We start from the raw sequence: 21,956 nt of genomic DNA on the forward strand, positions 1-21,956 counted from the left end.
GGCTTTACAAAAATTATAGCATTTATTTATTCATCTTGTTTTTAAAATTTTTCTTTTAAACATCTCTTAGGAGGCTGTGTTCAAGATGGTATGTAATTCATCCAGGTTAAAAAGTTCTGCTTCAATTCTATCTTTCAAAGTTAATCTCTCTCTCTCTCTCTATCCTCCCCCACTATATCCATACTACCCTGAATGCACCCGATTTCATCTCTTTCTGTATCTCATGCATATGTACACATATCCATATAGGCAGTTATGATAAATTTTCTTATAATATATTAGCCAGTTTTGTTGTTATACCTAAATTTGAATACTAATTCTTTATCCATTCATTCAGGATTTACTTCTACAGAATAGAGACAGATTGGTTTGGGTTATAGTTCCTGTTTTTACTATTTCTTAGCAGTGAAGAGAAGACTTAGTCTGTTATAAATATTTTATTAAAACATTTTTGTCTCTAGCATTATTTTAACTTAAAAACAATATGTGAAAATCTACCTTCATTCCACTCCCATTCTCTCCCCCCAAAAATCTTTATTATTTAGAAGTTTTACTTAGATTTTTTTTCTGAATAGTCATCATATAATGATCAGTATGTTGGTATTTTTAATCCTTCATTGTTTTATTATTGATTATCTGTGCTGTATTTAAAATCCTTCAGACAAACCTTCTTTTAAGTATAAAACCTCAAGAAGAACAGAAGAAAAGTCTAGACGTGAAGGATGAAAAATGCTCCGTGTCACAGGCTGTGGCTGTCACATATTCTCTATTCCAAGAAAAGAAAATGTCTTTGGTAAGTGTTCTTTGAAGTTACAAAGAATTTTTTAGTTTATTTAAACTTGTGTTTTTTCAGTCTTTCAGTATTAAAACTGTGACTTGGGATCAGTTTCTTCTAATTTACAAAATGTCTCATTTTATCTTTAATTTTGAAACAGAATGTCATTTTCTTTTTCCACTAAGCCTAGCTCTACCAACAATAACAGCTTAACCATGATTTTCATACAGAGGTGTTATCCAGGTTACACCTAAGTACATTTAATACTCAGAGATTCTGTAGCAGCAGTATTTCAAATCTTTTCAGAAAGAAAATGGGATTAAAAATTTAAAACTATGTAACAGTACATTTATATGTACCATTAGAAACTATCATCTGGAGCTGAGATGTTTAGTGGTAGAGTGCTTGCCTAGTATTTGTGAGGTCCTAAGTTTAATCCTCAGCACTACCAAAATTAAATAATCTTCAGGAACTTGAGGTGAGAAGGACCCCTGCACCGACCAAAGCTGTACACTGCTGCACTCCTGTATCCAGCACCAACATTGTCACCATGCCCAAGAGAATGACTGAAGAGAATGCCAAAGGAGATAAAGCCAAGATGAAGAACGAACCATGGGAAAGGTCCACAAGGTTGTCTGCTAAACTTGCTCCTTCAGGCCAGAAGCCAGGACCCTAAAGGCCCCTGTAGAGAAGGGATGGGAGGTGCCCAAAGGGGAAAAGGGAAAAGGTGATGCTGGTAAGGATGGGATAACCCTGCAGAAAATGGAGCTACATTGCCAGACTGGGCACAGAAAGTGACAGGTGCTGGTGATACTGAGTGAAGCGTGTACAGTTTTTGTAACTACTTCTGGTGATTGTACAGTTTGAAATGCTGTTTTTAAATGAAGATTTATGAAAATGCAGAATTTTGTCTTTTTAAGCTATGTTGTTAGCACATAGTACACTTCATTGTTTTTTTTTTTGGGGGGGGGAGAAGAACATATTCATTAATGTAATGTGTCCAAAGCTGGATTGATGTGGAGAGAATATTCTTCCCTGCTAGTTTTGAGAGACTCCCTCTTGGCTTCCAGAAAGGGGTTCCCTGATGTAAGAATAAAAATAAATGCCTTGTGGTGTGGAAAAAACAGATTATTTTTATGTCTTCCAATTCTTCTCTGCCATCAGCATAGACTTAACTCCCTTAAACCTTGAGACCTATTGGGAACTGACTCCTCCAAACTGGTGTTACCAGTACATCAGGTGATGTTGACCTGGCGGTGACATTGAGATGGTATTTCTAGATTGCAGGTCTTCAGGTTGTTAATTTTCTATTTTCATTCCATTTTCTGAAAGTCAGAGTTGTGCTGTGAAAAGTTGTTAAATAATATGCTAAATAAGAAATGTCAGTCCTCTCTTTAAACTTTCTCTAGTCAGAGCATCAAATGAAAACTATTTTTGTAGTGGTTTTAAGTGGCTTTCTGATTTTTTTGGTCATCCATCCAGTAAGGAAATTTGAAAGTTGTGTACTGTTAATGATGTATACCTGAAACATCATGATTATTTATGAAAATTATCTGTAGTAAAGCTGGCTAATTTGGCTTGCAAAAAAAGAGATCTTTAAGACTTTAAGTTTTTAAAAAGGAAGGTAAAAAGAAAATGTGTGTATATATTCATGCTTTTACCTTCCTTGACTTTGTATGTCTAAAAATATAGGATTTCTAGAAGGATAACTGAAAAGCTGGAAATAAGTTTTTTGGGTGTTTTTTTGAAATTCACTTAGTATGTATTAGCAATGTTTTTTAAAACTATGCCAGATTCTCTTTGCATAAATAAATAAATAAATAAATCTATTGTTATAGAGAGGCCATATTTCATGTTTCCTTATTATTCTAACGCAAATCCTTAAGGCTACTGAAGCTTGATATTTTTTCTTTTTTGATATTCAAAGTGTAGATAAGTCCATAGCTTATTTAACTTAAACGTAACTAGTCAGGTTCTTCAATTAAAAGTACAAAAGCCATTACTCAAGAAACCAAGTAATTCCATTAAGAGAGTTGAATTCTTGTGTAAATGTTAACTTACATATACATGTTAAAAATGCCTTTATCCATCATTTTTAAGAAAGTTTGGTATGAGCTCTAAATTTTCCTAATAATGTGCTTTCTAGTATTATATGTGGTTCCATATATTATGTTACCTATTCATGATTAAAGATTTGAAGAATAGTGTATCATCATTTATGTTTTTTGGCGTTATTTGGTAGTATTTTATTTTGTGATAGGATGGTTAATTGTCTGTACCTCCCTAGAGCCCAGAGGGTCTTGCTAATTAGCCACAAAATTAAACTTGCCTAAGGACTTATTAATCAGGAGAAATAATATAATTAGGTTGAAGTAACTTGATGCCTAGTATCAAATAACCCTGATATTATGCACACATGGTACACACTTTCTAGTAGAAAATAGTAGACATTTAATGAAGATAATTTAGTGTACTCTAAAGGATGAAAATACTGGTCTATTCTGTGAAAGTATCAGCATCCACACAAATGTTGTCTAAATTCACACTTTAAAAATGTATTGCCAGAATATCATGAAATACTTTAGATTTGAGCTATATGCTCAGAATTGTCTTAAATTTGAAGTCACATTTGTTTCAAAAGCTGTATAAATATGAAACATTATTCTAAATTAAACATTAAGTTCAATAGTAAGACAGTGGTGACAGGCCTTGCTAAAAGTGTAGTTACTATTTTATGAATAGAAACAATGCAAAACACCCATTAAAGTCTTCTCAAGAGCCTTTTATGTCAGACATCTGGAGTCATACATTATTACTATGCATTTTAAAATTTGTCTCCTTGGAAATTCACAAAATCAAAGCATCATGCATTATTTCACGTGTACAGACTATTAGAATACAGTTCTACTTCCAAAAGGTTGTGACAACTATTAGACTTACATAGGATAATCTCTTCCTGTCACTGAAAGCTTTGTAAAGTGAATGGAGAGGGATGAGGATTGCATGCTTATCTAATGTTGGGTGCTTTTGTTCTTGTCATTCTACAAGTATGAAAAGTAGAACCTGTGGAGGTCTTTAGTATTAAATGCAAATCTTAGGTGCAAGTTTAGCCCATTGTTTTGTTCTCAGTAAATATTTACTACCTTAGCTTTTGATTATTTTTGTTTCATGAAGTACAGTGGAAACAAAAAGCTCAATGGTTCTTTTGCTGTTATTTCTGTAGAACCGCATAGCCAAGGAAAGGATTCTGCCGCTCACAGTGGTTGGCCTGCATTTAGCCCAAGCAATGAAAGCTGGCTACTCCCTGGATGTGGAGCGAGCAGGGCTGACTCCAGAGGTTCAGAAGATTATTGCTGATGTTATCCGAAACCCTCCTGTCAACTCAGGTGATAAACAGGACCCTGTGCCACAGCATTAATGACTTGAGTTACCAAACCCAGATGAAGTAAACAAGCAATCAGCTAATACTTTGCCCTTGAACAGCGTCTACCCTTTATGCTGCTTTGAAGACCTTACTTTGTTTGTTTGTTTGCTTTTATATGTTGGTTTGAGGAAAATAATCTTTCCATTATCACTTAGAGGAAAAAGACTAAAAATGATTTTTTTCCTTTTTAACTTCATATTACATCTTCCCCACCTTTCCCCAAACAGGGCACATTTGCCCTTTTCTAATTTCTACTTAATTACATACAAAAACCACATTTTTCTTTATATCCATTCCCAGCAGCTTACTGGCTGCCTGTGTTCCCCTAAACTTTTTGATTCCTCATCAGTGATTTCACTTGAATACCCTCTCCAGTAAGCATGGTTCATTGTGACATGGGACAGTGGCTAAGCTCTGTAGCCTTTGGAGAAGGTTTTTTCTTGGTCTATGCTGCAGAACCTCTGTCGTGTTCATTGAGGTGAATGAAGACCCTTTGGTTTTCCTGCGGAATTTTTAAAATTTTGAGACAGGATCTCCCCAGGTTGTTCAGGCTGGGCTTGAACTTGAGATCCTCTTGCCTCAGCCTCCCATAAGTGTTGGGATTACTGGCATTTCTGGTTTGTCCTAGACATTTTTAAGTAATGATCCATTTTTCCAGTAAATTTGAAATATATTAGGGGATTTTCTCCTTAAATGCAGAAATGTGAATTTAGTTTGTTATAATAAATCTGCTATTTTTAGATTGTTAGGACAGAGAATAATTACTTTTTAGTGACTCATATTTTGAAACACATGGAAGCAAACATTCTTCCCAAGAATTTGGAAATAAAAAAAGTAAGATCACTCTGAAATCACAAGCGTACTATTGTAATGATCAGAGCAAAAGTAAGTCACTATAAAAGCAGCATTATTTCTAGGCTTGTGCCAGACTTGACTGAAGGCGCAAAGCACAAGCATCTCCTTACTTCTGTTGATCGACAGTGGAGGACAAGAAAAGGAGAGACACAGACAAGCTTGAGTGGCTGATCCAGGGATGAGGAGTGGTTGCCAGTGAGATTTCAGCACTATTAAGCTCTGTGGAGATGTTATGTTGTGATTATAGTTGAGAAAGACTTCATACTTCATCTTAGCCAAAAGGCGATAAGAGGGACTCTTAACAAGTAATTCTATGCTTTGTCCCACCTTTCTGGGTACTATTTGATTTCCCATGTATATCTTTATAGGAAAAGCATGCCGTAGTCATGCTAATTTGAATATATGATGATTGTGCTTGCATAATTTTGTAACCTGTGGATCTGCTAAGGTTAAATTAGGTTTCTGAGTTTGAAAACCAAAGGGCAAAGTCCTGGACTGTGTAGTTAAATATGCAGGGGAATTTAGCTGTCAGTCATCATATGAAAAAAAGCAACTCTTCTGAGCATATTCCAGTCTAATATCAGTAGCTAGTTTGCTAGAAATTAGAGCAAAAGGAGGGAAATAATGATTACTTTGTAAGACTAGATCATAGTTGTATAAACCTGTTTTTCCAATGCAAATGACAGTGTTAGGGAAAGTCAAAGATTCAGATGCCTTCTTGGTTTTAATACTGTGGAATTATTTTATCCATTATACATGTTTGTCTCTAAGGAATCAGAAAAATATGTGTCTTTTGATGAGATGTTCAGCAGTAGGCAATATTCTCTGAAAGAGTTTGTGTGGCTTTTTTTTCTTTTCTTTTAAATATTGACTATCACATTTGCTACCTTTCCTCAAACCTGAAGGCTAACAGATGGTGTTAACCTCATCAGTAAGGGCAAAGGCTCTGGCAACAAATAGATCTGTGCTAAGACCTTGACCCTACAAGGTATAGTAAATGTGACCATTGGTGTACGAACCTAATCACGCTGAATTTTGTTTCCTTCTCTCTAAAGTGAGGAAGGATAAACTGCATCTTACAGAATTGTGAGAAATAAATTAGATACTACACAGAAAGCATGGCGCATGATTTGCACCATTGCTGATTTGTGATATTTAATATTACTATTTGTCCAATTTTACTATTTGAGAACAAAGTAAAAAATCTTATATTGGAAGTGACAGCCCATGCTTATCAAGCACACATTTTATATTGCTCAACTTAGAGTCTTTTGTCTCAGGAGGCTGAAGTTGTTAATTTATACAGAGTAAAGAAATTTATCAGTTCATATAACTAAGAAATAAAAAATAAGACTAAATTCGAGCATGGTTGAGTTCAGAAACTCACGTATTGAATTTAATAGCTGGACTCTTATCTTTTGCCCAGCCTGGCCACACTTTCTTCTGCTTTGGCTTCATTTTTAAGGTCCATGTGGTCACAAGATGGCAGCAGCTGCACCAGCCATAGTAGTTGGTAAATGGTGGTAGTAAAAGATGACAATGATTGAAGAAGTAGATGGGAAGATTTTATAGCATGTTAAAAGTACCTTTAAAATGTAATTATTTTTATTCTCCTTTTTAATAGCTAATTAAGATTATATGAAGTTAATAAATAAGTACATTAGAAGGAAAGTTTAAAAAACTGCACAGTGGTCCCTTGTGATCTGTGGAGGGATTGGTTTCACAACATCTCTGCTTCTTCCCCCAATAAATAGTAAGATCAGTAGATTATAAAGTGTCTCTTTTATAAGAGGTTATAGTATTTTTATGTAATCGACACACATCCTCCTGTATACTTTAAATTATCTCTAAATTACATATAATATTATAATGTAACTGGTATGTAAATAGTCCTATTGAAATGTTTATGAAATGACAACAAAAAGTATGTATATGTTTCATAGAGATGCAAAGTTTTTTAAAAAAATTCAACCCGTGATTTGTAAATCCAGGATGCAAAACCCACAGATGTTAGAAAATTATGGCAGGTTATAGTAATTTTTCTGTGTATATGTGCACTGAAGAATTCCTGTGCATTGTTCCTGAATAAACACAAAATGAGTGTTCTAGTTTTACTTTGTTATTGGCAAAGGAAAATGGTAGTGGAAGATTTAAGATTGTATTATTCAGCTAGATATTGACAATATCTGTTTTATGTGGCTATGGTAAAGAACAGAAGTGTTGTTAATATCATTTCTAAATCATATAGTCATAAAATTATAGTACGTTCAATTTGAAAAATAAATTAGAAACATTAAATTTTCTCTTTCCTTGTTTGGAGATAGGAAAATGAAGCCTACAATGATGCAAAATTGTTTCAATATCATGTCTAAGACTAATGACAAAGATTTTCTTAGTACTGTATTATGTTTGAGTTGTATTGCCAATTAGCTTGAAGGGCATATGGAATTTGTAGTTCTGATATAGATTTATAAAACTTTAAATTGATGAGTACAATAAATTGATTATATTCATTTTAATATCTTAATATCTGTCAGGACTACCACCATTTCTAGTACTCTATGCATTATGAGTTTAGCAGTTTGTGATAATTTCTAAGTTAAGATATATGAAAGTGTAGCATAATATACAAAGATTAAAAATGATTGTAATTGAATAGCCCAATTCAACAAATATTGGGGAATTGTAAAAATATTTTGAAACAATATTAGTCAAACATTTTTCTTTTTCACCATATACAAAGTATATAATGTTACATACATTTTTAGAGATAAATGTTAAATTGAAATTGCAAAGAACAGCAGAATGTGTTTTAAAATATACCTATTAATACTGTCTCTGTCAATATATTGTATTTGGGTTGAACCTAATTTTTTTTTTTTTCTGTATTTTAGGGAAGGGTCTACAGGGTGTTCAGGGTCTTACTAGTAGACCAGACTTGTAGTGATCCACCTGTTTACAGCCTCCCAAGAGTTGGGATTACAGGCACATGCCACCACACCCAGTCTCAATTGCTGTCTCAGCACGCCCCAGGGGCAGAGCTGGCTCTGCAGGTCTGGGAATCAAACCCCCAGCCCCTGTGTCTGCTTTCAGGCACTTCAATTTGCTGAGCTATTTGGCCAGAACATAAAATATTAAAAGTGGATTTTTTTTTGTAGTGTGCTTCCAGAGCCAAAATAGATGAAGTTAAAATGGTGGTAGTAACCCGAAGCTCTTACTTCTTTTGACAGTACTTTTGTATCTCTATGATATCTTGTGTTGATGTGAGATTTTGCTTTGCAGTTGTTTTTATCTTATAAAATAGTATTTGTTTTCTTGAGAAAACAAACACTATTAAAATATGAAAAATGAAATCTAGTACTTTAATGATTTAGATGTTTTTTCAACTTTAACTATAACCTATCAAATAACTCAGTGTTTTAATGAACAAATTTGATTGATATCGAAGTTTTACACAATACTGAATTGAGAAATTTTCTATAAAATAATCATTGATAGTATGGATTTTTAAAAAATTAGTTTGCAACATTTTGTTTAGAGGATAAGTAATTGAGGCTGTATAACTTATAAAACTTTTAATAACCTACAAAAGAAACTGAATATAGTATTTTATAGTTTTATTATACTATAATAAGATTGGAATGTGGAAATTTTATATAGTTTTATAGAGAAGCACTAGGTAATACAGATATAATATAAACCACAAAAGAAATTAAAATTTTCTAGTTGCCATGTTTTAAACTATAAGCCATTGCAATAAATTTTTAATATAATTTAACTACCTCAGTATACTTAAAATTTTATCATCTCAACATTTAATCAGTATAAAAATTAACAATATATTTCACATATTTTTCTATAATAAGCTTTTAAAATTTGGTGTTTTACATGTAGAGCATATGTTCTAGTGTGAAAATTAATAATTGGTATGTACTTAGTTCTCATAAAATTTACAGTGCAACAAAGTGTATTGGCATAACCAAATTGTTTCAAAGTACTTAAAATTTTTCCAGTAAATGAATCAAGTATCAATGTTTAAATTTAATTTTGAATTACTGTGAAATACTTAAATTTGAATTGTTTTTCATTCTAAATGCTCAGTAGCAACATATGGTTAGAAGTGACTGTATTAAAAACAATTCTAGAGATAGTTTGGCAGTATATACCAGGACACAGCTTATGTCTGACTTTTGAGCTACCAATCCCACTTTTGGGGACCTAGAGTTACGGAAAGATGTATATAATATGATGATGTTCCTTAGAACACCTAAAACAAAGATAAATGAAAGATAAATAAAAGACATCACAATATTCTTCATCCATTAAAAATTGATGTAGTTGGGCCATCCAGATAGCTCAGCAGATTAAAGCGTCTGCTTAGGCCAACATAGGGAGCCCTGCTGGCCCTGCCCCTGGGCACACGGAGATGGTGATTGAGACTGGATGTGGTGGCACGAGCCTATAATCCCAGCTCTTGGGAGGCTGAAAACAGGAGAATCATTAGTTCAATCTGTGTAGTGAGACCCTGTAGATCCTGTAGACCCTGTACTAAATAAATAAATAAAAAGGTGAAGTATAATTGGTATTTCTCTGGTATTATGATTATATAATGACCAAAAGACAAAGTGTTAGTTTGGTTGATATGTAAGATAGCCACAGCCAGGTGTGGTGGCACACACCTGAATTTTAGCACTTTGGAGGCTAAAGCAGGAAGATTGTTTTGAGTTTGAAGCTAGCTTGAACTACACAGCAAGAATAACACCAAAGAGTGACAACCACCACCACCAGATAATCAAATTGCTGATTTTCTTATATATAGAACTGATCAGTCTTTTCCTAAGACTATGCTTATCTCCAGTCTTGAATATTAAAATTTAAAGTACTTAAATAACCTACTGTACTAGTTTGTATTAGCTGTGTAACTGTCTCTTCTTTTTGTTTCTTTTTTCTTTTAACTGCAGTGTTTTGAGGAATTCTCAAAATATTAAGCTAAGACACTGTGGTAATTTAAAATCAACTTTTCAGGGTGGCATTCTAAAAGACTACTGAATTCTGGCCACAGAGTTGTGTCAGAAATGTATGATACATTTTATAAATTACATGAAGATAGGTAGGCTCTAGTTGCTTAAAGTACTCTGGAACATTGTAGATAAATACAGTGGTACCTTGGTTCACAGACTTAATTTGTTTCATGATTCTGGAAAAGATAGCCCTGTTTGTGTTTATCACCCTATGTAGAGTTCACAGACAAAAATGAAATTTTGCCAAACCAAATTGTTCACAAATGAAAGTGTCCATCAACCAAGTGTATAATGTTGGGAGAAACACTGTTTGAAACAGTGTTTTATTTGTAAGAGATTGCCATCAAATTTCTAGAAGATGTAAAGATATTGACACTGTCTGAATTAGTTCTTTTGAGTTACAAAAATTATAGTTCCTTGATTCTGAAAATAAGACATGTTTCCCCCAAGAAGCTTGGTTAATAAACATTTTAAATGATTGGTGTATTTTGTTGTGCTATAATGTCCATTGAAATAATCCTTTTGTTAGGATCTAGTTCTAAGTGTAATTAGCTTATACTTTAACAGAAAGTTATCTTTAAGAATAATTATAATTGATACTTAAAATTTGAAGCAATTTACTTTAGAAACTGAGCTGTCATTTTGATTCTTGGGAGCTTATTGAAGACAGTTTCAAATATAATTTGTAAAGAGTCAGTGGGATTCGCCTATCTTGGAATCAAGGAGCCCAGGTAATGCAGGAGGATCAAGGACATGTTTTATTGCATTTATGTTCTGTAGATGTCTAGGTTTTGAGAAACAAAAATTGACAACCTTTCTTTTTCCTTTTTACAAAATATTTTATTTCTAGCTCATCAGTTTTCTGAAATATTCTATATGATTTGTTTTAAAAATTATTTATTCATGTTTTACAGATATGAGTAAAATTAAACTAATTAGAATGTTAGTTCCTGAAAATATTGACACCTACCTTATCCACATGGTAATTGAGATACTGGAAAGTGATCGTGGCCACACAGTCTTATGCCAGCCTTCATGTGACTCCAGCAAAAAGAGATGTTTCCCCAACTCTGAAGAGAGCTCTTCAAGTTCTAAGAGAAGCAAGGAAGAAATAGGCACAAATACCAAGGTGTTAATTATATGCAGAATTTTCAAAATGTCGATTTGTTTAGTTTGCAAGTTCTAATGCTAAAATGCTGTGCTTTTTGAACTGTTATATATTGTAATATAAAGTTACTTCATCTGTGTGCTTTTCATAATATGATCTGAGAAAAATGATTTTTTAAAAGAAGACAGTAAAAGGAGAAGATAATCCATCTATTTAGTATACTGTATAGACTGTCATCTTAAGTTGTACCTGTATTAGCTTTATAACCTGGAAAGTTTTTGCTTTCAAATGTGTAATCAGTCAGTAGTTTCAAGTCTATGACAGTTCATATGGTTAATGAAAACAAACTGATTTATATATCATTCTGTCATTCATTATGCTTTCTTAATATTATATTGAGTATTTAGGGTACCAGGATAATTGTTGCTCGTGATTCTGAGCATTTTATAATTTTTTTGCATAGCCAGAGAAAAACTATAAATGTAATAATACTTTAGGTGGTATATTAAAATCAAGTGCTTGGTAAATTATTGCTTAGTGAATTAAATGAGGTGATGTATTCTTTAGCAAGATGATTATTAAATGATTGTGTAAATCTGAAAATTTGATCTTCAGTATCTTTCAGGTCTAAAATTACATGAATGCATTATAAAATTATTAAGCTTTTAATAATTTGCTAAAAATTCTTTTCTTAGATAATAAACTTAGTGTGGTACTTAGTGGTTGTTAATATTTGCATTACAAGATTAGAGATTCTGGGGCCGGGGAGATAGCTCAGTGGGATAAGCGCTTGACTGACAAATGCAAGGATCTGAGTTTAATCCTCGGTTCCGCAAAAAAAAAAAAAAAAAAAAAAAATGATTAGAGATTCTATTTTAGTTCTAAGGTAACTATATTTTCAAAAATTAAACTCTTAATTTCTGAATAGCTTAAAAAATAATGGGAGCTGGTACTTATAAATTCTGTACTTCAGTAGGGTTTGTATATAATTACATTCTGGATAACTCAGTGACATATAATTAGTTGTAAATTTCATCTTTTTATAATTAGCTAAAAGATGGATGGTAAAGAAAATATATCTTGGGTAGAATTAATGAAATCAAACTATACCCAGGCTTTTATTTTTGTGATATATACTAAGTACCTAAGGTTCTCCTGTTTGTTTCCCAATTTCTGCCTATCAATACAGCAATAGATATAGCTTGTTATTTTTACATTTATAGTAAAATATTATTTTAATTTCATAGTAGCATTTTGGCTTTTCCTCTATTAAAATAATACCACATACCAAAGGAGAGTGATGAGATAGTAAGCCTACAGGATTCTAAAAGGGGTAGCTAATTTAGTTCTTTCCCCTCACATTGGGGAACAAGGGAATTAGGGCAGGGGATTAGAGTAAGAGGCAGTCAATCCATAAAAGCATCATTTCTTCATCTTTCCTGTATAGAATGCTGCTCTGATTACAGTAGAATGTGTTGCAGGCCTATGTAGCTTCAAAATCTCCTGTTACCATTTGTCTTCTTTGTTGATCTGGATTCTATCCCTTTTGCTATTTCATCTTACAAATATATGGCCTCTGATAAAGAATAAAGTCACTAGAATTAATTTCTTTTTTTTTATTAGTTGTTACATTGTCATGGCTATGGGGCTGGGGTTGTAGCTCAGCAGCACAGGCTTGCCTGGAAAGTGTGAGGTTGTGAGTTAGATTCCTGATACCAAAACCTGTCACACACCTCAAAAAAAATTGTTCTGGCTTCATTCATTGTGTTTGCTATTAAAACGGAAAATTATGCCTTGTTTAATGGAAGACTATGTCTTGTCATTGATAATTGTGTTTCAATACACCTAGAAACATAGTGGGTTCTTTGTGTTTCTTTTTCCCCCTTCTGGAAAGTTCTCTTAAATTATGGTTTTAAAATTTATTTCCAGAAAGTTTTTGTAAATTACAGTGTTCAGTATCTTGTTCTATTTTTTTTTTTTTTTTTTGCGGAACCGGGGATTGAACTCAGGCCCTTGTGCTTGCCAGGGAAGCACTTATTCCACTGAGCCATCTCCCCAGCCCCTCTTGTTCTATTTTTTAAAATGTATTTAATACAGGGTCTCACTACACAGATCAGACTCGTAGTGATCCTCTTGTATTTAGCCTTCCAAGCGCTGGGATTACAGGTGTGTGCTCCATTGCTTTTTAATTCAATTTCTTTTTCTTACGTTAGGTCTTCATATACAGCTTCATTGTTTGTGAATAATTTGGTTTTTGGTGTTGTTAATACTGGATGTGGAACTGCCTGGACCTGATATGTAGTCAGCAAGCATTCTACCACTGAACTGTACCCTCAGTCTCAATTTCCATTCCATTAAATTTTTTTATCTTGCATTTTTATTTGAATATCTTTTCTGTTAGTACTGTTTTTCGTATTATGAAATGTTGACTTCATTAGTTCTTCTTGTTCACTTGTTTTCTGATTCTCCCCTGAGTCTCTTTTAGTTTTGAATTTTTTCATTTTGTGTCTTATGGCATTCTTTCATGTTTAGACTATTTTAAAAAATGTTTTCAGCTCATCTTGAAAAGTTGCAGTTTCAGCTTGGTATGGTGGTACATGTTTGTAGTCCCATCACTCTGGAGGCTTAGGCAGGAGGATCACCATGAATTTGAGGCCAGCCTGGACAATAGTGAGTTCAAGGACAACTTGAGCTACATAGTGCCTAGCAAGACTCTGTCTCAAAAAACAAAAAAAGCAAAAACAAAAGTTGTACTTTTATTCTAACTTGATCAAGTCATTCTGGTGGGATAGGTGACCTTGATACTTGTCTGTTGCTCGTTTTCATGTAAAATTAGTTTTTCTACACTTTAACAAAAGGTATGGCTCAGGATGGCTTTTCCAGTTCCCTAGTTCTAATAATTTTATGCAGTATTTAAAATATGAAAGCATGCTTTCTGAACTATACCACTGTGTTTACGGACCTTTCTCTTCTGCTTTGTTTCTGTTGTACCTGTCCTACTTGACTCTGAACACCAGCATTTTTTCTTGCATCTGGGGCCTCCTCCTGGAAGGTGGCTGTAACTGGTCAGAGTTCATGGGAGTCAGCTGTCCTAGCTGCTTCGGATGCTTAGTGGGGACTTGTTATACCTACTGCTGTTAGACTGGACAGAATCTCCCCTCCTTCCCCTTTTCTGATGCTCTTTTCACATTATTCCATGGTGCTTTACAGAGTCAGTCTTTGGACTCTTTGGGGTTCTCTGATGTTTGCAGATAGCTCATTGCTTGCGATTTTCTCCCATATAGATGTGTTTGTCATGCAAGTGGTAATGGCTAGCTATTGGTGGTTTGTTCTTGCATGCTTACAGTTTGGTTTGTCTGAAGATACCTACAAATTTAACTTCATTGTAAATGTAGAAGATGAGTTTTACTTTTGTTGTCTAATTTTATCCATTTTATTGCTAGGATTCATAAATATATAAAAATTACAGATAATAGGAAGTAGTGTGGTAGATCTTTTTTCAAATGGAAAGAAGATTTAAGAGGTAGGGGGTGACGGAAAAATTGAAATGTGTCACATGCATATCAACTCCCTATGAAGAATATGGTCATATGACTGTAAACGTACTAATAAAATATAAAAATAGAAAAAAAGAGAAAAGTGCAAGGTATAACTATTTTGTATCATATAAAACTTTCATAGGCTGATGAAAAACATCTTGATAATTTTTCACTGAAAGACAAATGCCATGGAACTTCATTAAAAGTAGCTTCTTGGAATCAGCCATCTGATGATGCAAAACTAGAAGATTTATTTTCAGATTCTCATTCACAGGTAAAGTTATGAAAATAGTTTTGATGATAATTGCATCAGGCTTGATAATTAGTAATTTTCAACTTTTTACTTATAGGTGAGAATAAATATGATTGTCATATATTTCTCTACTTATATGTGTATATATAATCAGCAAATGAGTTAATGTTTTCTATTCACAAAATATATCAGTGATAGCTTTGTAATATAACTTAAAGTTTCAAAAAGTGATAAATAACTCCTTAAATTTTTATTATGACTGCTGGAAATATAGTGTTCTACTGATGAAGGAAATAAGCACTAGAAGATACTGTTCCCGTCTAGTGACCTGAGCCTGTGATTCAGATCTCTTTGGATACTTATTGTAGAGACTCAAAAGACGTACACAGTATACATGTCTTCCTCTTCCCAGTGAAATAAGATTATTGTAATGGTAGAATAAATACTGATGATCATATTCCATTCAATATTATAGGAAATAAAATTTTAAATGGTATTAGCTACAAGTTAATGCGTGACAAGAAAAATCAGAATTTTTTCTGATACTTTGTGCATATTCTCATTTAACACCACATAATTTGTTGATGTTATATGCTAGTATTCCCATTTTCTGTTTGAAGAAATTAAAGTTTAACATGCATATGATACATTTAGTAGGTGGATCAATTAGAATTCAAAATTAGTTTTTGTTTTAAAGTCCATCTTTATTACATGATATTAGACTATGTAAGAGTAGGGGTTTCCCCTGTGTTTTATTACTGTTCAGATGTCTGTGTGTTTTATTCTTTGGCTTTATTATAATTTTAACTCTTCCCAGCATGCCCCTTTAAAAACACTAGGGGTCCAGCCTCTAATTGCAGCAACTGTATTTGTCTGTGATTGTAAGGGATTTTATATTAAGATCTGTTGGAAAGAATAGGTGTTGCTGATCTTTTGGTGAAGGTTGCTGGGGATTGATCCAAAGGCCTTGTGCATGCAAGCACATTTTCTGTCAACAAAATGCTTTTTCTCTTTGTATCCTTATATCTCTAACACTTGTTATTTCCTATTTCAGTGGTATAGGATCTTTTCATAAGTATACATAAGTTTCATCTGTTCTGATTTTCTCTTCCTTGTTTGGAAATGAATATCCAGGAACAGGGTTGCCATATCTTAGCTATTTCTTTCCTGTAGCTTTTGCAGTAATGTGAGTAGCCTTTTCATCAACATTGGATTTCTTTACTTAAGCTTGAGCAGCCAACAATTCTTACTTTTTTCAGTTATAAAATTTTGCAATCTTTACCAAGAATCTTTTGCTTGTTTACTTAACTTTCAATATCTTAAAACATTATTTAACATAGAAATCATAATGAAACATAGAGAGCAATTGATAAACACTAGATAGATATATAGATAGAGTCATCATTCTTTAAATGGAATAAGTTGTACTATAGTTATACCTTAGTTTTTTTGTTTGTTTGTTTGTTTGTTTGTTTGTTTGTTTGTTTGTTTTTGGTGGAACCGGGGATTGAACTCAGGCCCTTGCGCTTGCCAGGGAAGCACTTATTCTACTGAGCCATCTCCCTGGCCCCCTACCTTAGATATTGTGTAACTTAGATAAGACTACTTTATTATGTATTATGAAAGTCTTGAAATATTTCCAATAGGACCCTGCCCCTTAGCTTAGTTGTTTAAGTGGCTGCTTCAACAAAGCAGTCAGCCTCAGGTTGCTGTGGTTCAATCCCCACAACTCCAGGCTGCCAAACATGCCCTTAAGGCATTCGGAGCCAGAAAACAGAAAACAAAAAACAAAAACAAAATCCTTCTGCATTAAAAAAAAAAAAAAAGAAAAGAAAAATATTTCCATTAATGATTAGATTTGAACACATAAAATATTACAGTTTTTCTCAGGTTATTCTGAGGATCTAGTGATTTAACTGAGTTTTCAAGTACAGTAACTGAGTTTATGCCATTATAGGCTTATACAACACCTGCTTAAAATTGTTTTATATTTTTCATGTGCTGATGATACAACACCTACATACTGCCTTTGTGTTTTTGAGTCCCCACCACCATCCAGGGACTTTTAACCTATGGCTTAGAGGCTTTTTTTTAGTAACAAACCTGTAAAGTTGTGTGCAAAGTATTATACATGTATTTGCCCTTTTCTCTGGCAAGTGTTTCTGTGGTTTTCAGCAAATTTCAAAGAAGTCTAAGAAACTTCTTTGTTACCATTTCTTCATTTTCTGTTTATTCCATTTATGCGACTTGGAGCTTTTGTTTGTTTGTTTATTTATTTATGGTTTTTCTTTTGAGTGTCTGCTATGTCTTGACCAGTCTGGCCAGGACCTAATAATGACTGTATGATTACCTTTGTTCATCTATCATTGTAGACATTGGACATTATGTTGTGTTTTAGATGCCAAATATAATTAATTCTGAATGTGGTTGTCTTCCACAGACCATTAAAGTCACCACTTTTTGTTAACTCACAACACATACATGTGGGATGTAGATGTGAAATGATCTCCAATTTTTAGCTTACTTACCAAATGAAGATCTGGACTTGGTTGTCTGAGAATAGCTGGGATGGCAATTAGTTGTGTAAATAAATGATATAGTGATTTGTTTACCTTTTCATTTATTAACTTCTAGACTTGGAAATAAATTCTGTACGTATAACCATTTAGTTTGGTTTAGTGGGGAGAGGGTAGGAGGGTGGCTGTATATTCAGGGCGGGTTACTTGTTTTTGCAGTGACAGATGCAGGTGACTATTTGCAATGGATACATATTTTCAGTGGGAAAAATATTTTTTTTTCTTTCTGTTTTCTATAGATGTCATCCAAAACCTCAAAAAGAAACTTACCTGAGTGGTTCACCAAAGGAAATGAGACCATACTCATGACCAGCAACAAACCAGTGACCAAAACAAAAAAGAAAGGTCTTTTTAGTTAAGTTGGCAGTTACCAGAACAATGTTGTGTATCTTACTATATAAGAGCTATATTTCATTTCTAAAGAGAGAAGTCATTTTATCTTAAAAAATATTGTAATCTCAAAGTAAACTTACCTATATATTGAAGCACCATCAATCCTCTATAGTTCAGATAAACTATTTGGGTCTTCTAAGAACCTAACTGCTTATATCGTACAATAATAGAATATTAAATTAGATTTTCTGCAAATTACTTTGAAGAACTCTGTTACTGCCCTGTTTTTTATTCTCTTTATTTATTGCAAAAGTGTATTTGGAAAATGTAATGTGTGGTAATTTAATAAAAGTAATACATAGGTTGTATAGTGACTATAGGATATACAATACTCATTACCAAAATTTGTTTTGTAAGAAAGCATAGTTATTTTACAAATTGTCTTTACAAGCCATTTTTGTAGCATTGTTAGATGGTATTAGTCAACCAGATCAATGAAAATAGAGCAATATTTTGAATTTTAATTGAGTGGACAAAAACAATGTAATAAACAGGAATTCTGATTGTGATTGGCAACTATACAATTTGTATTTTCTACACAGCTCTATTATTTTTCTAATAATAAAATGATGAATATAATTCTCACTGAATATTATAAAGATCCATGTAGTATATTTTCACTTAAAGTATCTTGTTTTATTTGAGGACGTCAGAATTTGATTTGACTTTCTTTTACATAGCTCAGATATCTAAAACTCATTCTCTGACTTAGAATTGGATTAACAATGGTTGTAACTTTAAGCAGTTTGCTATACAGTTTATACATTCCAAAGCCTTTAACTTTTATGTAAATAAAAATAACTTTTTAATAAAAAGAAGTGCAAGTTTGTTGCAGAACTAGAAATCCAAAGAGGTAAGGAAAACAAAGCAAACCATCATAATCAAACATAGTTCCTCTAACACATACTCAGTCTTTTTGTATATCCTGTCAAACCTTTGCATATTCACTTGTTTTCTTAGTTTGAATTTTTATTGTAAAATATTCAAGTTGTACTTAAAATGTAAAAACCCTCCATATTTCATTTTTATGTATCTGCTTATTTCTTCTACATTCTTGTGCCTTTGCTCTTATATCTACAATACATGTAGCAGTGTTATGCGGACAAAGTGGCAGGTATGCAGAAAACACTTCCTGTGTGCCAACATATCAAACACATTTTGATTGTGAATGGAATTCTTTTACATGGAGTACCATTTTTATTGAAATAAAAATGATTGAAAAAATGGCTTGGTTATTTAGACGTGGGTATTTGACAATTTTTCGCAAGATTGAAGTTGCTCTCCTGCTTCAAGGAAAACATATTAAGTTATTTATTGCCAATAATAACAGTTTGTGATTTTGTTTTTCTTTCTGTATTTTAGGGAAGGGTCTATAGGGTGGTCAGGGTCTCACTACTAGATCAGACTCAAAGTGATTCTTCTGTTTACAGCCTCCCAAGTGCTGGGATTATAGGTGTGTACCACCATGCCCAGTCTCAATTGCCATCTCAGCCCAGGGGCAGGGCTGGCACAGCTGGCCCAAAAATTTGTGATTTTGGAAAACTGTTTGTCAGTCAACTTTCCTTAACCTAAATACATTTCTAGCGAGATTAATAATGATAATATTTAACAAATGTGGTTTTCTTTAGGTATTATGTAAAGTGTTACTTATATTTAAAAGATTTGTGACTGACCTTGTGAGATACAAAAGTTACATTTCTTGTTATATAGGTCTTGCTTTATCTTGGTCTTAACCATCCAGCAAAAAAGTGTAAAAACAAGGTATAAAAAGTAAAGCCATATTAACATGCTGAGCTGTAAAAGGCTCAAGTCAACAGCTTCTGACATTGCCAGTCCTATGGATAACCCACTACTTTTATGGACTACTGGACTATATTGGATTATTTTGCTGAAGTCATGCACCTACAATATTTAAATGGCAATGGAATACCCACCTCTGACAAAACTAAACAAAAAAAGGGGATACAAATGAAGGACCATTTTGTATCTGTATATACAACATAGTTAGGATAGATATATAGCTACTTTTTCTTAATTCAATGAGAAGAAAGATTTGTACTAATAATGTTTGGACAGGATATCATGTCTGCATCTGGTACTATGAATAACCACTACAAAGACAACAATATGCAATGTATTAATTATAACTGTCCTACTAACCTGCTTTGAAACAGTCTCATTGTTATTTGTTTCTCAATAAAATTAAAAAAGTCAAAAATAAAAAATAAAAGATTTTTATAACTCAGTGAATGAATATTTTCTGTATGACTTTCATTTTGTATAATCATGCATGGATAAAAGATGAATCAGTGAATTTAAATTGCAGAAGAGTTTAAAAAGGTTAATTTGTGTGATTGCAGATCATGCACTCAGCTAATCCTTAAGAAACCAACTACATATTTGTATGACGTCAAATTTCACGTGCTTCAGTCAGAACAGCACACCAGCATAGACTGAATGTAGAAGCAGATCTGAGAATCCAGCCATTTCAGTAACGCTAAACAGAAAGATGTGCATAATTGAAATAATGCCACTTGTTACTGTTTTTTTTTTTAAGAAATAGTATTTATCTTAACAGGTAATGGGTTTACTATTTAAGCAAACTAATAAATATTTTTTAAATCTCTTGGATTGGATTTCTAACTTGGTAAACCATGATCAGTGTTAACCTGCGTTAACAGATGCCCTTTGGGGTCCTCAATAAATTGTAAAGGTAAGGAAGGGGTCGTCTTGTAACCTGGAGGTTGAGAGAGGCTGATGTTTAGTATAGTTTACACTGTAAATCATTTAACTGGCTTCATACTGGTGGTCATTGAAGTTTCCTCCAATTTTCTTTTTTTTCCTATTTTTTTTCAAAGTTTTATTGATAAACAGATAGCAATGAGACAGTTTCAAATCCAATCAGAAGTACAGTTTCAACAAATAATACACTTTTTTCCTATTTTTAATAGCCCTGCTTTGAATGTTCTTGAAACAACACATAGTATAGTCTCCCACCAGATACCTATCTAGAGGGAGAGAATCTTTTATTAGTAGCAGACTTTGTCTCTTTTCCCCTGAAGTCACTACTGAGCAAGAGTTGGTGTACTTTTAGCATATGAAAATTCTTTTTTTTTTTTTTTAAATAATTCTTTAGTGAAGCTGAAATAGGTATGCCAAAATGAGACATGGGAAGAAAGAAGGTATTGCTCACCTGCTAGTTACGGCTTTCTTGAAGTTAGCCCTAACTTTGAATATTACAGGTAAGTGAGACATTTACTTTGGGTAAACGTGTGAACAAAATTTTGTTTTTAACTTCTGCTGGGGTTCAGCTGTCACAGCCATATTGTGATGTGCCAGTACTTGATAGAAAGATGACATAAAAATTGGAAAGTTTCTAAGCATATGGAATTTCAGAGTTACACCAAGTAGAAGTCAAAGCACCATGCTCCCAGGTGAAAATATAAAGTCCCAGATCTCCAGATTGTCAGGAATTTTCAGAGGCCTTTGGATTTCCCCAGGGGCTCTCCCTCATTCTCTGCCACCTGAGTGTGCTTTGGCAGCGCTGGCTACACCAGGTGTAAGTAGTTGGTAGAAAACAACCTCAGCACATTACACACAGAATAGGTGGCCTAAGGATTCCCAGGTGTAGCATCACCTTTCAGCATTCCCAGACTTCTACTTTGCCTTGTGTTTGTTCTTTAAAAACAAGATTTTTCTTCTAGGGCTTGGTTATTAGGCTATCTCATCCAGAAAATACTAATTGCTTTCTCTTCTGTATTATTTGACATTTGTCCGTAAAACCGGGCACACAGCATTAGGAGAGAAAAATCTGACAGTTATTTAGAATTCAAAAGTCTGTAGCCCTACCTGTTAGAATAAGATGCAGAATCTTTCCTAGTCAAATGGATAGCATCAAATTAAGCATGAAGGATCCAGTGGAATGATCTGAAATTAGCTTTAGGGCTGAATCAACATTTGACCCTTATGAGGAACAGTGAAGTTCAAAACCACAAACAGTAAAAATTAGTCC

At 33.3% G+C, this 21,956-nt stretch overlaps 1 protein-coding gene across 8 annotated transcripts in view; it reads left to right on the plus strand.

Moving 5' to 3' along the window:
* Positions 1 to 18,896, plus strand: part of Wrn (Werner syndrome RecQ like helicase) — a 154,083-nt gene extending 135,187 nt beyond the window's left edge. For all 8 annotated transcript variants that reach the window (XM_023717576.1, XM_023717581.1, XM_023717583.1 and 5 more), the window contains 5 exons: positions 662 to 793; positions 3,999 to 4,161; positions 10,990 to 11,204; positions 14,865 to 14,996; positions 17,791 to 18,896. In XM_023717576.1, coding sequence (XP_023573344.1) covers positions 662 to 793; positions 3,999 to 4,161; positions 10,990 to 11,204; positions 14,865 to 14,996; positions 17,791 to 17,910 — 762 coding nt within the window. In that variant the 3' untranslated portion in view covers positions 17,911 to 18,896. The remainder of the gene's footprint in view (positions 1 to 661; positions 794 to 3,998; positions 4,162 to 10,989; positions 11,205 to 14,864; positions 14,997 to 17,790) is intronic.
* The last annotated feature ends 3,060 nt before the right edge of the window (positions 18,897 to 21,956 follow it).

Source organism: Octodon degus, unplaced genomic scaffold, assembly GCF_000260255.1.
Source record: "Octodon degus isolate 3935 unplaced genomic scaffold, OctDeg1.0 scaffold00053, whole genome shotgun sequence".
NCBI classification, from domain to species: domain Eukaryota; kingdom Metazoa; phylum Chordata; class Mammalia; order Rodentia; family Octodontidae; genus Octodon; species Octodon degus.